Below are 17,438 nucleotides of genomic sequence, written 5' to 3'. Positions count from 1 at the left end.
ACAAAAAACATGATATTTGTGAAGAGACTTCATGTGACACCGGTCTGGGAAAGGATTCCACTTAATGATGATACTGCGCCTTTAAGAAAAGCCCTTCCAGTAACTCTCTGCACTGTGATGTCACAGTAACCATTGTTCTGTAAGCGGTTCTAGAACACTGACCGCTAGAACATAAGTGACCGACACTCAGGTATTCCTTACACTTCATCCTTTACGGGTGAAGAGATATGCACTCCGTGTGTATCTCCCGGCGATTATGTTACGTCAACGTGATTCGCCAATCTGTGAGACAGAAAGGATCTCCTCATCTGATAAGGTACAGTAGGGGTATAATAACTGCATTCCATCACCTGTAGATTGATTTGATTGCAGATTTCCTCATCCCTATTGGTTTTAAAGAGGAAAATCTGCAACAAATCCGCCGTCATCCCCGGAAACGGACATATTGTGCATGTAATAATCCGCACTACGCGCCAATTTCCACAGCCGGTGGATGATATTTGTTGGGATCTCATCTACTTTACTGCTAATGAATTCTGGGGATTTTCTATTCAAAAATTGCGTAACATTTCTTTCCCGTATGGATGTTCTTAGGCGAGCGGGAGCACAAGGAGGCGGGGCTTATGCATTTATAGTGAATAGTCAGGGCTTTCCTGGGTGCATGGGGGGGGGGGGGGGGGGGGCGTGAGGAATGTTCTGTAATTTAATATTCAGGTGTTAGAAGTAAATATTGTGTGAATTAACAATTTATCTACCACAAATAAGGTTTTAAAAGGATTCCACTTAATGATGATTTTTGCGCCATTACACCAGAATTTTACTAACTCTGACAGGTGCTGTTGCCATAGCAACAGTCGTTATAGTCCTGTATTTGAATATTAACCGTTAGGTGACTGACGCACAGCTTATCTTTCCACTTCATTCATTACTGTGAAGTGAGCGTATCCTCCGCGTATCCCCACCGCTCTGACCAGAACTCCAGCATCCGCTAACGATGTCTTTGTATCTAATTCTGCAGATGGGAAATCTATTCCGAAAGGATTTCTCTGGAGAACCAGTTGAAATCGAAGACTCCAAAGTACTGCCCATCAGAGTGGACGTCACCTGTAAGTCACTTTGTTTCTTCTTTCTGCGTCTAGTCAGTATTTTATTAATGTCTGCAGTCTGCAGGGGGTGATACTCTGCAGCCGTCTGGGTGGTCTTGGACCACTATATGATGGCTGCAGTCACCCTCAAGGCCCATTTAGACACAACGAGAATCGCTTAAAAGTCGCTCAAAGGCGTCTTTTGAGTGATTCTCGTTCTGTCTAAATCCACTGACACCGTGCCCCGACGGTGTCCTGCGCCGCCTGCATATTCTATTTAGGCCTTATTTAGTCATATACCTGGTCCCAGTATGGCGGTATTACACAATCATGATAGTGATGTTATCAGGTTACTTTATGGTGGCCGTATTTAGTCACTGCATGGTAGTGATTAACAGTCACGGTATAGTGATGCTGTCCGGTATGGCGATGCTGTCCGTCCCTGTGGGGGATTCGCCCGCTCTTCCATTATTTTCGGAGACTCCTTGACAATCCAGAAGCTCAGACAGTGCAATGTACAGAAGTAGCAAACGTTAACTTGACTATTCCAACCGCTTTAATTGTGTTAAATGTCAGCTTGAATGTTAACTGTGAATGTGAACGTTTTCTACAGTTTGTAAACCAACGCTGCTGACTTGTTGGCCGGTCACTAAGGGTATATCATAGGGACGGGACTGGATTATACCATATACTATATTATTATGGGGCATTAAAATTAAAGTAAAATGTACTTTCTTTAGACTTTTGCTAGTTCAGGGAAGCAACAGCAATTAGTAGTTGTTAAATTCTTAAACTAAAAACCACGGGGTAAAAGTGAGTAGCGGTAATGATGAAGATCGCCTTCCCTGCCGTGTCATTGTATCACATGGATTGGTTTATGAGTGCTCCACTTATAATGTATATATATTTATTTACAGCATCTTCCGCTAAAGAGGTTCCGCATCAGGCTGCGGCTGATAAACATGCAGAGCGCCGCAAGCGTATTAATCATCTTCTGAAATGCTTTGGAGTCTTTATCAAGATGCGATGCCCAAAACTGGATGTCCGTAGTGCCCCAGGACCAGTCATGTGGCTAAAATTCATAGTTCCCACTCTGACTATGGATGGTGAACAAGAGAAGAGCCTGTTCACCCAGGAACCATAGCGTTCCAATACATGCCAATAGAGCATCAGCTACCACCAAAGAAAATGCAATTATTATGATGCTTCTTTAAATATATACTTGTGTATATAATATAAATAAAGAATTATAAAACCTTTTCTGGTATCTGCTGTATTTATCCTCCACAAGAGAGAATACGGAGTTCGGGTGGTTTTACATGGAGCAACTATCAGCCGAAAAATCTCAAATGAATGATTTCCAGCGGTAGTTGTCCCGTGTAAATCCGGGACCTGACGGGGCGCCATGTGAGGAAGCGCTCAGTAGTCGCTAGTCGCTACTCGTCAGCTCACCTAATAGCGTTTTTGCGCGGTGCTTCACGCATCCCCTTGGACATTTGTATTCTATGGGGCTTTTGCTGTGCAAAACGTAGAAAGATCGAGCAGGTCCTATTATTTTCCCCACATGTGAAATGTGCGCACAAAACACATGAGAAGTAACCCGCTGCAATCAGTGGGTCCTATCCGCTGTGTTTTGCGCACAAACACGGTTGGGTGAAGCCGCTCTTGGGCTCTATTCACATCTGCATTAGAGATGACAGCTGTACCGGCGACTATTACTGCTGCACTTTACACAGGAGCGATAGTCGTTCACGTGAATGGAGGCGGCATGCGCCGGGGATCGTTCTGGCCGCCCGCCATCATTCACTGTAAACAGGAGTCGCCCAAAGATTGAGTGACTCTTGTTTCTGCAGCCGACAGTCATTTGGTTTTTGGTCCTGCTGAAAAAACAAGCAACTCCGGTTTGTCCCTCGATGCCTGGCGGCGGCGGCGGCTTGTACACGGGATGACTATTGCCCAAATTCACTGTTTCCAGCAATAATTCAGGTGATAATCGCCCGTGTAAATGTACAGTAAGGCTTCATGTCCACGGCCAAAATGGAATCGCGGAATGCGTGCGGGTCACCTGTAGACGATCCGCAGTTCAATATGGCCATAGACAATCATTGGACATGTGGAGGTTATTAAATACCTGCGCATGTCATTTTATCCCAGCGTGTGGATCACACATGCAGGATACGAAATCGCAGCATGCTCCCTTTTCTACGGATTCCTGGATGGACAGCTTCCTTTGAAGACAATGGAAGCCCTCCGATCTGCAGGACACCCGCAGCTGACACTGCGGACGGGCCCCGGATCTGTGAGAAAGCAGGAGATTTAAAAAAAAAAAAAGAACTGCACATGCGTGCGGCACGCTGGACGGTGTGTCCACATGCTCCGCACTGCAGAAGAAAAGAAGATCCAGCCAGAACGGAGAAGACCCGCACCGAAGCCGGACAGGTGAGAGAATATCCATGGCTGTGGCACAGGTGGAATCCGCTGTGGGATTCTGCACGTGGACCTAAGGCCTTAGTGTCTGAGCGAGCCAGCAGCCGGCCTGGTACATAATAGGCCACCAGGACTAAATGTGGCAAGTCAAGTTTAGCAGCCTTGTTTGCCAACAAAGAAGAAATTTTTACATACGGTTTGAGAAAAATCCCTCTTCTATCTGCCTATACACTGAGAGGAATCTAACTGGCCTGTATGTAATGAAAAAATATCTCCTCTATCTGCCTATCTTTTCTGTCTTACCTCTTTAGTGGTCGCAGTAGTAATAGTGACCCCCATAGTGTCCCCAGTAGTAACAGTTACTCCTGCAGTAGTCCCAGTAGTAATAGTGACCCCCATAGTGATCTCAGTAACAACGCCCGGGGGAAGAGTTCACCAGTCACAGACTAAGTGCGGCCTCCAGATCTGAGCTGCAGGTTGGGTGAGTGGAATACCTGTTAAGTAGCTGCACAGCCGATGGGCCATCTAAAATGAGGTGGCCGGCCGGATCTGTCCCACAAGCCTTGCGTTTCACATGTGTCGGGAAGTGAGCAGGCTCGCACAGGGGCGCGTGCTGGTGCAGTCCAGTGGCAGTGGAGTGAGAGCCTGGAGAAGTGGCTGCCATCTGTCAGCTGGGATAGGGGAGCCAGCCAGAGTAAGCGTTGGATAACATGTGGTATGGCAGCACCACGGCGCTTGGGAGTGCGCACAGGGGACCGGGAACAGCAACCCATATGTTTGAAAGTGAAGCCGGTAGGAAAGGTGCAGCAATAAGCAGGGGATATGGCAGTGGGTAATTGTTGAGCGGGGAAGAGGGAGGAGGGGAAGGAAGGGGAGAGAGTGGGAAGGAGGATTATGGGCTGTTATGCAGAAGCAAGAGGCAGAGTAAATGTCCCTCTGTGTTGGGGGAGGGGCAAGTTAGAGGCCAATTTGCAGCAGAGGCACAAGAGGGGGATCATAGGCATGTGGGGAGGTGTTTTAATGGGTGCATAGCGGGTATTCGAGAAAGGAGGGAGGGCATCAGCCACAAGGAGGGGTAGTATGGATAAGGGTAGGGTGGGAGGGAGTGGTAGCTGGCTGATAGGGAGGGTGAGACAGGGGTGCAAGCTAGGCAGTTCTGAGATCGCAGTTCGCTTTTATGTTTAGCTGCAGCGGAACATCAGCAGCACAGGACGAAAGTCCATCAGCTGGTTATGTATTATCACGAGGCAAGCAATGGTTCTGGGTAGAGCATGCGTCATGGACGGCACCCTCACAAGAGGAGCCACCGCTTGTTATCTGAGTCAACATCAAACTTGATGGGGGATGTTCATAAATGGCAGCATAGGCGCAGGGGAGGATCCAGTCAGTGGGCCCGAGACCTGTGCAGCGGTCGTCGGATCGATGGGGATCATGGTGCTTCTCCCAGGCACAGTAAGGAACAGCATGTAACAAAGTAGAATACAAGACGGCAACGCGGATCGGCGCAGAGTCTACCCTTGGCGGAGCCAGAGAACGGACAAGCCAGTGAGTGGATTTGTCAAATTGCTTGAAATGCTGCTCCTGTGATTGTTTATGGTGACAGTGAATTTGTGATAGCGTTAAATTCACTTTTAAACTCTTTGGACCCGGGGGGCTTGGGTAGCCCACCTGATGTGGAAAATCGCTTTTACTTGTTGATTTAGTCCAGGGGGCTTGGTCAGCCCACCTGTCGTGAAAAAGAAGGTAGTGTTAAAAATCGCTCTTAATTTTTGATAATGAAAAAGGGCTTTTAGTGTCCTGTGGTGGCCCAGGGGGCTTGGTTAGCCCACCTGATGTGGAAATGGAGGTAGCGTTAAAATCGCTTTCAATTTTTGATGAAAACAGGGGGCTTGGTTAGCCTGCCTGATGTAAAAAACAAAGGTAGTGTTGAAGGCGTTTTAATTTTTTTGATAAGAAAGGGGCTTTTAGTGTCCTGTGGGTTAAAGAGGGTATGACGGTCCCATTTTAGGACAATCTTTTACGAGATTGCTCGTGTCCTCATTCGGTTTAGTTCCCTGGAAGGAGACAAGAAAAGTCCAGCTGACGGCGTTTTTCGTACACATCTTTGATCGCGCATTCATCAGTTGCCGTTTCCCTGCTGGAGAGCGGTAAAGGATGGTATTTCAGTAAAGCCCGAGATGGTTTTCATTATTGGGCTGTAGATTATATGTGATTGCCTCATTTCGTGTTATTATTTTTGAGTTCTTTAGTTCCTTTTCAGAGTGGTGGCGGGTATCAGCGGTCATTCACTATATAGATGATTTTTTATCTGTCGCTCGAAGGTTTCACTGTTTTGTGAATTGTTGACTTAGTAACGTCTTTTCACAGGTTGATGTCGCAGTCCGGCGTCCCATTGTCCTAGTTGGGGCCGGGTCACGCGTGATTTTTTTCTTAGGGATCGAACTTAATGAAGTATGGGTTTTTCAGATTGCCAAGCAAAAAAGTAATGTGGTTGCAGCCGGTGGTCAATGCAGTGAGTAGACGCAAAGCTTACTTTTCACCAAATTCAGGTGCCTTAGAGTTGCTGAGATGGGTGTGTTAGATTATCTCTATGGGTCATCCTTTTTGAGGAGATGTTCCTTGGCAATGGTGGGAGTTTCAGAATCGCATTGTTTTGTTTGCATAACAAGGGGATGGAGAGCTATCTCCATGTATCGTGTATTTAGCTAGTAGCAAGATCTTACGGATGCAGTGGGAGTCATCAATTTGGGTATTTTTGGCAACTATGGGTGCAGAACTCCCTGCTCAGGTTGGTGGAAAGAGAGGGAGATCATTAAGATTACAGTACAGTAAAAAACATCCTGTAGTAATGGCTCTGGAAGCATGGGGCGCTCAGCTGGCTGATCGGAGGTTTTTGTTTTGGTCAGATACAATTGCCAATCGTTATTGTCACCGCCGGTGTTGGCTCTGCTGGGACATATGGTTTGTTACATTGTTGATAAATAGCCATTTATATGTGCACCACAAGTGTTTACAACGTAATGTAAAATTTTGGGCAAAACATAGTAAGATAGTAGGTTAGGCTGAATGAAGACAATGTCCATTTAGTTCAGCCTGTTGCAACTACCTTGTTGATCCAGGGGAAGGCAAGAAACCCCAAGAGGCAGAAAATCAATTAGCCCATTTGGGGGAAAATTCCTTCCCGACTCCATAATGGCAATTAGAATAATCCCTGGATCAACCTTTGATAGTTCCTACCTGAATATAAGACCCAGAACAATAACCGATTGGTCACCTAATGTTTATATCCTGTAATATCATAGCACTCTAGATAGATGTCTAGTCCGCCTTTTAAACTCCTCTATGGATTTTGCCATCACCACGTCCTCAGGCAGAGAGTTTCACAGTCTCACTGCTCTTACAGTAAAGAACCCCCTTCTATATTGGTGATGAAACCTTCCTCTAAATGTAGTGAATGCCCTCTTGTTACTGACGCAGTCCTGGGTATAAACAGATCATGGAAGAGATCCTTGTATTGTCCCCTAATGTACTTATACATAGTTATTTGATCGTCCCTTAGCTGTCTTTTTTCCAGGTTGAATAATCCTAATTTTGATAATCTCTCCGGGTATTCCATTCCTCTCATTCCATTTATTAATTTAGTTGTCCTTCTTTGAACCCCCTCAAGCACTGCAACATCTTTCCTGAGTACCGGTGACCAGAACTGTACACAGTATTCCATGTGAGGCCTGACAAGTGCCTTATATAGTGGAAGGATAATGTTCTCGTCCTTTGCCCCTATACCTCTTTTAATGCACCCCAAGACCTTATTTGCTTTTGCAGGGGCTGACTGGCATTGGTTGCTCCAGATAATTCTACAATCCACTAGTTCCCCCAGGTCTTTTTCCATATCACTTTTCCCTAGCAGTACCCCAGTTAGTGTATGTTGGTGACATCCGTTTCTCCTGCCCATGTGCATAACCTTACATTTATCAACATTGAACTTCATTTGCCATTTTTCTGCCCAAGCCCCCAGCTTATCTAGGTCCATTTGTAGCTGCACATTGCCCTCCGTTGTATTGTTTTATATAATTTTGTGTTATCTGCAAATATTGATATTTTACTGTGCAGCCCCTCTATCAGGTTGGTGATAAATATATTGAACAGAATGGGGCCTAGTACTGAACCCTTCACAGATATAGATATTTAAAATTTAATGACTTTTATTAATAAATATTTAAAACATGGGCTCACATATAACACTTTCAGACGATACACAGAAGAACAAGTAACACACATACGAAAGGGATCAACCCTGGTTAGGGATCGTGTGGGGTAATGTATCTCCCAGGTATAATAGGGGGAGTAAGTACCGCTCGTAGATATAGAGACCGGGTAAAGGTTCCAATGGTTGAAAAGAAGAAGGAAAGATTCTCTACCCCCTTTCTGTATCCCAAACTGGAGGACAGATGCTTTAAGGGTTAATGCGGTACATGGATTGATACCCACTTAGAACACGATATTGTTTAGCATGTTAATGATGCTTGAAACTATTTTCAATGAGTACTCAGTTCTAGCACACTTGTGTTGGCACATAGGCGTGTGCTAGAAGCCTGGGCTCATTGTACATCAGCAGTGCTGAACAAGAAAAGCTTAAACGGCTCACTTAAAACACAATATTGTTTTGCATATTGATGACGCTTAAAGTAGTTTTCAATGGGTACTCAGTTCCAGCACACTTTTGTTGGCACATCTGAAGGTGCTAGGAACATGGGCTCATTGCACATCAATGATGCTGAACAAAAAAAGGCTCAGAAGGCTCGACGCATTTCCCTGTCCTAGTAAAGGGCAGTTCCTCAGGAGCACGGGTGATTATCACCCATTAATTTGGGTATCTAAGGAGTCATAGAGCAATAGAGCAAGATTTGTTACAAAATCAGGACGTTAGTAACGGTTTGGTCCTGTTTAAATGGTGCCGCTTATTCGATATTTCTGTAAAGTTACGGTCCCCACTTCTTAGAAATTACAGTCCCCACTCCGTGATTGCCATTCCCGACGCAGTATCTTAAGTTTGTACTGATGCCGGATTCATTTTAAATGGTCTTTGGTTAGATCTGGCATATAAAGTAATATATACCAATATCCCTTCAGGTATGTCAAGAAGCACCTCCAGGCAGTGGATGACAGCCTCAGATCAAGCCTAGTCGGCCACTATTAGACTGTTGCCAGGTAATGACTCCCTGAATATTCCCTGCTAGGTCTATCAGTATTAAGACCTTGGTCTTCCAGATTTCTCAGATCGATACAGATTAGTGCCCGTTTGTTCAGCACAATGGGTAATCTGTCAGCATTTGTTACACTGGAACGCTCCCCTATAGTTGCTCTATATCCGCTCTAACACAGTTGGTGTATGTCCAATCTGTGTATGTCAGGGAAAATGCCCTTAGAGACGGATGGCAAAAAAGAACGAAGCAGCATATGTCCCAGAGAAAGGACAGGTTAGCTCAGAAAGGAGAACAGGTTATTCTAGTTACAATCAGGGAAGGATGCCCCGTTTGGGCTTCATTCAGGAAAGCAAGGGAAGACAGAACCCCATAGGTGTCAGTCCAAGCTGGATTAGACCGGGGTATAAAGCAGGGACAGAGTGGAAGAAGTAGCGCCTGCGGCTCTGATGGTGAGCGGCCGGCTATGAAGTGCTGAGGCTTCTGACAGTGCTTAAAAGGAAGTGTAGCTCCTCCTCTAGGGGAGGAGTTTTGTGATCCAACCTATTAGAGCCCCGAGGGGCGGTATCAGCTAGCTTAAGGAACGCCCACCTGGGGATAATGCCCGGTTATTGTATTTATATACCTCGAGATGGTGCAACCGTTGGGCGATCCTGCAGACCCTTCTTTCGTGGTTTATAATCCCCCATCCGATCGTGGTGGAAGTCTGAGCGATCCACTGTTGAGGTGACCGTGTATTAGTTTCCGCGTTCCACGGTGGAACGCATGGCGCGCCGCGTGATGACGTCACCACGCAGCGTGCCTACTCATTGGATAGATGACCAGGAGGGGTCAAGGTTAGTGGAGGCTTCCACGTTCCACAGTAGAACGCATGACGCGCCACGTGATGACGTCATCACGTAGCGAGCCTCCTTATTGGATAATATGCTGGCATAGGTGGAGCTTGGTATCGGAGGTCAGATGTACTATAGTACGGTGGCTTAGCTGCGAAAAGGATCACTCAAGGATGGTAAGAGAGCCACTAAATCTTGTCTTATTATAGCATCTGCCGCATCAAACGATAATCGCGCGGCACATCATATGAAGGGGCTGCATGTCACGTATAGGTGTATCACATATGACAGTCACACGTCATCAAGCGGGGCGTTACCCCAAGACGACAGATGGGCGTGAATGAAGGCGTGATTTGAACGTAGCCCAGCCCTCCCCGAGGGTTCATATGATGAACTGTATATAGACATGCCAGCAATCGACTTGCTATAAGGGATGTAGACAGCGTCAGTTTCTACTTTAATAGAAGTGCAGCTGAAACCCCTCAGGCAGTCTTGTAATACAAGGTTTCATAGTAACCAGATAGAAGGGATTTGTTTATTACCCTGAAGATTACAGGGGGAAGGAAAACTTTAGAGGTTTGGTATCCAGGTCTGCAGCTGGCTGCTCTGTCAGTAGCACTCCATTTAAATCATAGTGTCATGCATAAGTCATGTGATATCCAAGATATTAGATTGACAATATAAAAAATAGGTCAGATGAAGCTTTTGTAGTGCCGGGAAGTTGTATGATGTGTAGATATATATCTATAGGATGATACCTAGAAAAAAAGATTTTTGCATATATATATATATTATTTCATACAAACATCCATGTTAAGAGATATTATCATTGACAAAGGAGAATTATAATGGTTCTTTGGCCGAAGGAGGGAGCCTCTTAGAGGCTATAAGAAGCAGTTGAAACTTAGTGTCGCATTAAGGCCTTCTGGTTTTAGCGTGTTTAGTCTAAATATCCAGTTGGCCTCTTTTTGTAACAATTTTTTATCAATGTCACCTCGTCTTGCATTCGTCCGTAGGATCTCAATTCCCTGGAATTTCAGGTCTTTTAGTTCACCATTATGAACATCCCGAAAGTGGTCCGCTAGTGGGGTAGATTCCCCACGTTGAATACTGCCAACATGCCCCAGGATACGACACCGGAACTCCTGTATGGTCTTTCCGACGTAGTTCCTGGGGCAGGAGGCCATGTACACCACGTTGCGGGTTCTACAATTGATGAACCCGCGGTTAGAATATCTTTGCTTTGTACTCGCACTTGTGAATGTGTTGCTTTTTAAGATGAATTTGCAAGCTGTGCAGTTGTGGCAGGGGAATGTCCCAGACGGTTTGCGACTATTTAACCAATTCTCGTTGGTGTCGGGGTTTAGGTGACTTTTGACAAGGTGGTCCCTTATATTGTGTCCTCTGCGGAAGGTTATCATTGGGGTGGATGGCAGGATCTCTGTGAGGTCTGGATCATTCGCAATGATGCTCCAATAATGTTTCAATATGTTCCTTTTCTAGTACTGAACCCTGTGGCACCCGACTAGTGACGGTGGCCCAATCAGAGTACAAACCATTTATTACCACCTTCTGCTTCCTTTCTCTGAGCCAGTTCTTTACCCAGATACACACATTTTCACCCAGTCTGAAATGTCTCATTTTATATATCAACCTATTATGCCTCTTATGGCACAGTGTCAAATGCTTTAGAGAAATCCAGATATACGAGATCAATAGACTCTCCCAGGTCCAGCCTAGAACTTACTTCATTGTAGAAGCTGATCAGATTGGTCTGACATGATCGACGCCTTATGAACCCATGCTGATGAGGAGTTATACCGTTGTTCTCCCTTGAGGTATTCCAGGATGGCATCTCTCAGAAACTCCTCAAATGTTTTTCCAGTTATTGAAAGGAGACTGTCCAGCTTGTAGTTAACAGGCTCTCTTTTGGACCCCTTTTTGTAAATTGGAACTACATTGGCAATGCGCCAATGCAATGGTACAACCCCGGCTTTGATAGTGTCCATAAATATAAGAAATAGTGGTCTAGCTATCACATCACTTAGTTCCCTTAGAACCCTTGGGTTTATTCCATCTGGGCCCGGTGATTTGTCGATTTTAATCCTCTTTAACCGGTTCTGTACTTCCTCCTGTGTTAGGTATACAATAGTTGGTGGGGGGCTCGTTCTATTCCCCTGCATCTCGTGTGACATTTTCTTTTAGTTCGTCAATACACTTGAAAAGAAACCATTTAATAGATTTGCCTTCCCCACATTGTCTTCTATGATTTCTCCTGCATTATTTATTAAAGGGCCAGTGCTAACAGTACAAATCCTTTTGCTGTTAATATAGTTGAAGAATAGTTTAAGGTTATTTTTGGTCTCTTTGGTGATCAGTCTTTCTGCCTCCTCCTTAGCAATCTTGATCTTTTCTTTACATATTTTGTTTTTTTCCCTGTATGATTTTATAGCTTCTTTGCTGCCTTCTTGTTTTAATAATTTAGGCGCTTCCTTTTTTTTCGTTTATTGCCCCCCTTACAGTCTTGTCGAGCCACATTGGTCTCCTTCTACTTGTGGTTCTTTTTTTTTAAAGGGTATGAACTGCTCACATGACGTAATTAGGATGTTTTAAACGTTTCCCATTTGTTGTCTGTACTGATATTTTTGAGGATGTTGTCTCAATTCATGTTACCGATTAGTAGTTCTAAGCTGATCAAATTTTGCTTTACTAAAGTTTAGTTTTTTTGTCGCTCCCTGGTGATGATGACAGCTGGAAATTAATTATATTGTGGTTACTATTTTCCAAGTGTTTCTCTACCTGCAGCCCCATTATTCGGTCTGGTTTGTTAGTTAGTACTAAGTCCAGAGTGGCCCTCCCTCTAGTTAGCCCCTGTACAAGTTGGGTAAGGTACTTATCTTTAATTGTTCTCAAGAACTTTATACTCTTGTGAGATTTGCAGGTTTTGTTTTCCCATGTTATATCTGGATAATTAAAGTCCCCCATGATAATTACTTCGTTGCGGTTTGACACCTCTTCTATCTGCCTTAGTAGTACGGTTTCAGTTTCTTCTGTTGCTTTTGGTGGCCTATAGAAAACCCCTATCAGGATTTAGTTATTTTTTTTCTCCCTGTATTTCTACCCACAGAGATTCCACATGTTCATCTCCTGCCCCTATATCTTCCCTTAGGCTCGGTATTACGTAGGACATAGAAGACACACACTCTTCATATGAGTGAAACAGAAGGTAAGTAGTATCCAACATATAATTGGCTGAATCACTGTTCTTCCTAGATAAAAGAGCAGACCATAAAGGTACAAGGAAGGATTGTTTAGGGATTGATGAATAGTCCGTATTTCCACCCTTGGCATGCTGTGTGAAATGTTAATACATGTAAAGAAAAAAATGCAATGATTTTGAAATTGCATTGTGTAATACACTATCAGTGCTGAGCTGTATATAGAGGTTGTAGAACAGCATATGCTCCATCCAGACAACGTCTCTTTCAGGGAAGGTCTTGTATAATTCAGGAAGGCACTACTTAACCACATACTACATCCATCACAACAGCATGGCTGCCCAGAAGAAGGATCCAGGGGTGAACCGGCCTCCGGCAGTCCAGACCTTTCACTGATAGATAACAATTGGTGCATTACAACATGAAAAACCTGGCAAAGACGACCCAGGACCGTTGAGCAGCTAAAATCGTATATCAGACAAGAACGGGACAACATTCCTCTCCCAGATCTCCAGCATTTGGTCTCCTCACTTCCCAGAAGAGAGGATGCTACACGATGGTAGTCATGGCCCTGGATAGACTTTTGTGAGATGTGTTGCTGCCATCAATTTCTTAATGAGTTTTATTTATTTTTTTTGCTTTTAATGAAATGGAAAAATGTCTCCCTTCCCCTCTGATATGTTTTCTATGTTCTACTGTGAATAAAGTGTGGTTAGATGAGATTTACAAATCATTGCATTCTTTTTTTCTTCTAATTTATTTATATTTTACACAGCATCCCAACTTCTTTGTAATTGGGGTTGTATATCTCATCACACAAAATGCCTCTGCCTCCATTCACAATATTAGGCACTAGAGATGAGCGAACGTACTCGTCCGAGCTTGATACTCGTTCGAGTATTAGCGTGTTCGAGATGCTCGTTACTCGAGACGAGTACCACGCGATGTTCGAGTTACTTTCACTTTCATCTCTGAGACGTTAGCGTGCTTTTCTGGCCAATAGAAAGACAGGGAAGGCATTACAACTTCCCCCTGCGACATTCAAGCCCTATACCACCCCCTGCAGTGAGTGGCTGGCGAGATCAGGTGTCACCCGAGTATATAAATCGTCCCCTCCCGCGGCTCGCCACAGATGCATTCTGACAGAGATCAGGGACAGTGCTGCTGGTGCCGGAGCTGCTATAGGGAGAGCGTTAGGAGTTATTTTAGGCTTCAGGAACCCCAACGGTCCTTCTTAGGGCCACATCTAACTGTATGCAGTAGTGTGGAGGCTGCTTTTTGCAGTGTTGCACATTTTTTTTTTTGTATATCGGCCGTGCAGAGCATTGCGTCCTGCAGTAATTTTACATTGTCCAGGGCCAGTAGTGGTGAGGCAGGGACAGAAGACATATTTAGTGTATATAGGCAGTGGGCCTTTCCAAAAACATTTGGGAAAAAAAATCTATTTGGGCTGCCTGTGACCGTCCTCAGTGTACTGGGTCTCTGCTGGGGGTAGTTGTCCTAATTCATACGCAGCCAGCTAAGTGTTACAGCAGGCTTGCGCAAAATTCTTTCCTGCCTCTGCTGTGCGTTCCGTAAGCAAAGTTAGCCTCCAACCACAGGCCAATAAGCGGCACATTTAACTACAGCGTTCTGTTTCTGCACTACTGGTAATACAGCATGCTGAGGGGTAGGGGTAGGCCTAGAGGATGTGGACGCGGGCGAGGACGCGGAGGCCCAAGTCAGGGTGTGGGCACAGGCCGAGCCAGTGCGGTGGCCAGGGGTAGAGGCAGGGCCAGACCGAATAATCCACCAACTGTTTCCCAAAGCGCCCCCTCGCGCAATGCCACCCTGCAGAGGCCAAGGTGCTCTAAGGTGTGGCAGTTTTTCACAGAGACGCCTGACGACCGACGAACAGTGGTGTGCAACCTTTGTTGCGCCAAGATCAGCTGGGGAGCCACCACCACCAGCATGCGCAGGCATATGATGGCCAAGCACCCCACAAAGTGGGACGAAGGCCGTTCACCGCCTCCGGTTTGCACCACTGCCTCTCCCCCTGTGCCCCAACCTGCCACTGAGATCCAACCCCCCTCTGAGGACACAGGCACGAGTGCCTACCCGCCTGCACCCAGACCCTCACCTCCGCTGTCCTCGGCCCCATCCAGCAATGTCTCTCAGCGCAGCGTCCAGACGTCGCTAGCGCAACTGTTTAAGCGCAAGCGCAAGTACGCCGCCACGCACCCGCACACTCAAGCGTTAAACGTGCACATAGCCAAATTGATCAGCCTGGAGATGCTGCTGTATAGGCTTGTGGAAACGGAGGCTTTCAAAAGCATGATGGCGGCGGCGGCCCCGCGCTACTCAGTTCCCAGTCGCCACTACTTTTTCCGATGTGCCGTCCCAGCCCTGCACAACCACGTCTCCCGCAACATTGTACGTGCCCTCACCAACGCGGTTACTGCCAAGGTCCAGTTAACAATGGACACGTGGACAAGCACAGGCGGGCAGGACCACTATATCTCCCTGACGGCACATTGGGTGAATTTAGTGGAGGCTGGGATAGAGTCAGAGCCTGGGACCGCTCACGTCCTACCCACCCCCAGAATTGCGGGCCCCAGCTCGGTGCTGGTATCTGCGGCGGTGTATGCTTCCTCCACTAAACCACCCTCCTCCTCCTCCTCCTCCAACGCAACCTCTGTCTCGCAATCAAGATGTGTCAGCAGCAGCAGCACGTCGCCAGCAGTCGGTGTCGCGGGGCGTGGCAGCACAGCGGTGGGCAAGCGTCAGCAGGCCGTGCTGAAACTACTCAGCTTAGGAGAGAAGAGGCACATGGCCCACGAACTGCTGCAGGGTCTGATAGAGCAGACCGACCGCTGGCTTTCGCCGCTGAGCCTCCAAGAGGGCATGGTCGTGTGTGACAACGGCCGTAACCTGGTGGCGGCTCTGCAGCTCAGCAGCCTCACGCACGTGCCATGCCTGGCCCATGTCTTTAATTTGGTGGTTCAACGCTTTCTGAAAAGCTACCCACACTTGTCATACCTGCTCGGAAAGGTGCGCCGGGTCAGCGCACATTTCCGCAAGTCCAAGACGGACGCTGCCACCCTGCGGACCCTGCAACATCGGTTTAATCTGCCAGTGCACCGACTGCTGTGTGACGTGCCCACACGGTGAAACTCTACGCCCAACATGTTGGCCAGACTCTATGAGCAGCGAAGAGCTATAGTGGAATACCAACTCCAACATGGGCGGCGTAGTGGGAGTCAGCCTCCTCAATTCTTTACAGAAGAGTGGGCCTGGTTGGCAGCCATCTGCCAGGTCCTTGGAAACTTTGAGGAGTCTACCCAGATGGTGAGCGGGGATGCTGCAATCATTAGCGTCACCATTCCTCTGCTATGCCTCTTGAGAAGTTCCCTGCAAAGCAAAAAGGCAGATGCTTTGCGCTTGGAAACGGAGGCGGGGGAAGACAGTATGTCGCTGGATAGTCAGAGCACCCTCATGTCTATATCTCAGCGCATTGAGGAGGAGTGGGAGGAGCATGAGGAGGAAGGGAAAGAGACAGCTTGGCCTACTGCTGAGGGTACCCATGCTGCTTGCCTGTCATCCTTTCAGCGTGTATGGCCGAGGAGGAGGAGGAGGAGGATCCTGAAAGTGATCTTCCTAGTGAGGACAGCCATGTGTTGCGTACAGGTACCCTGGCACACATGGCTGACTTCATGTTAGGATGCCTTTCTCGTGACCCTCGCGTTACACGCATTCTGGCCACTACGGATTACTGGGTGTACACACTGCTCGACCCACGGTATAAGGAGAACCTTTCCACTCTCATACCCAAAGAAGAAAGGGGTTCGAGAGTGATGCTATACCACAGGACCCTGGTGGACAAACTGATGGTAACATTCCCATCCGACAGCGCTAGTGGCAGAAGGTACAGTTCCGAGGGCCAGGTAGCAGGGGAGGCGCAGAGATCAGGCAGCATGTACAGCGCAGGCAGGGGAACATTCTCCAAGGCCTTTGCCAGCTTTATGGCTCCCCAGCAAGACTGTGTCACCGCTCCCCAGTCAAGGCTGAGTTGGCGGGAGCACTGTAAAAGGATGGTGAGGGAGTACGTAGCCGATCGCACGACCGTCCTCCGTGACGCCTCTGCCCCCTACAACTACTGGGTGTCGAAGCTGGACACATGGCCTGAACTCGCCCTGTATGCCCTGGAGGTGCTTGCTTGTCCTGTGGCTAGCGTCTTGTCAGAGAGGGTGTTTAGTGCGGCTGGGGGAATCATCACGGATAAGCGTACCCGCCTGTCAACCGACAGTGCCGACAGGCTTACACTCATCAAGATGAACAAAGCCTGGATTTCCCCAGACTTCTCTTCTCCACCAGCGGACAGCAGCGATACCTAAGCAATACGTAGGCTGCACCCGTGGATGGAAGCATCGTTCTCTATCACCATCAAAAACGGGGACCTTTTTACTTCATCAATCTGTGTATTCTATTCATCCTCCTCCTCCTGCTCCTCCTCCTGAAACCTCACGTAATCACGCCGAACGGGCAATTTTTCTTAGGCCCACAAGGCTCAGTTATATAATTTTTGTAAACAATTTTTATATGTTTCAATGCTCATTAAAGCGTTGAAACTTTCACCTGAACCAATTTTTATTTTAACTGGGCTGCCTCCAGGCCTAGTTACCAATTAAGCCACAT

General features: G+C 46.8%; 1 protein-coding gene across 1 annotated transcript; it reads left to right on the top strand.

Annotated features, from left to right (window-relative positions):
* The first annotated feature begins 226 nt into the window (after nucleotides 1-226).
* Nucleotides 227-2,286, top strand: LOC136586985 (cyclin-dependent kinase 5 activator 1-like). Its single transcript, XM_066585362.1, has 3 exons — nucleotides 227-316; nucleotides 1,019-1,106; nucleotides 2,003-2,286. Exons 1-3 carry the CDS (start codon nucleotides 257-259, stop codon nucleotides 2,227-2,229), a joined length of 375 nt encoding a protein of 124 aa, XP_066441459.1. The 5' UTR covers nucleotides 227-256; the 3' UTR covers nucleotides 2,230-2,286.
* The last annotated feature ends 15,152 nt before the right edge of the window (nucleotides 2,287-17,438 follow it).

The sequence above is a fragment of the Eleutherodactylus coqui genome, chromosome 12, assembly GCF_035609145.1.
Source record: "Eleutherodactylus coqui strain aEleCoq1 chromosome 12, aEleCoq1.hap1, whole genome shotgun sequence".
Taxonomy (NCBI): Eukaryota; Metazoa; Chordata; class Amphibia; order Anura; family Eleutherodactylidae; genus Eleutherodactylus; species Eleutherodactylus coqui.
Note: the sequence above shows the minus strand (reverse complement) of the source record. Positions and strands in the feature narration are given on the sequence as shown.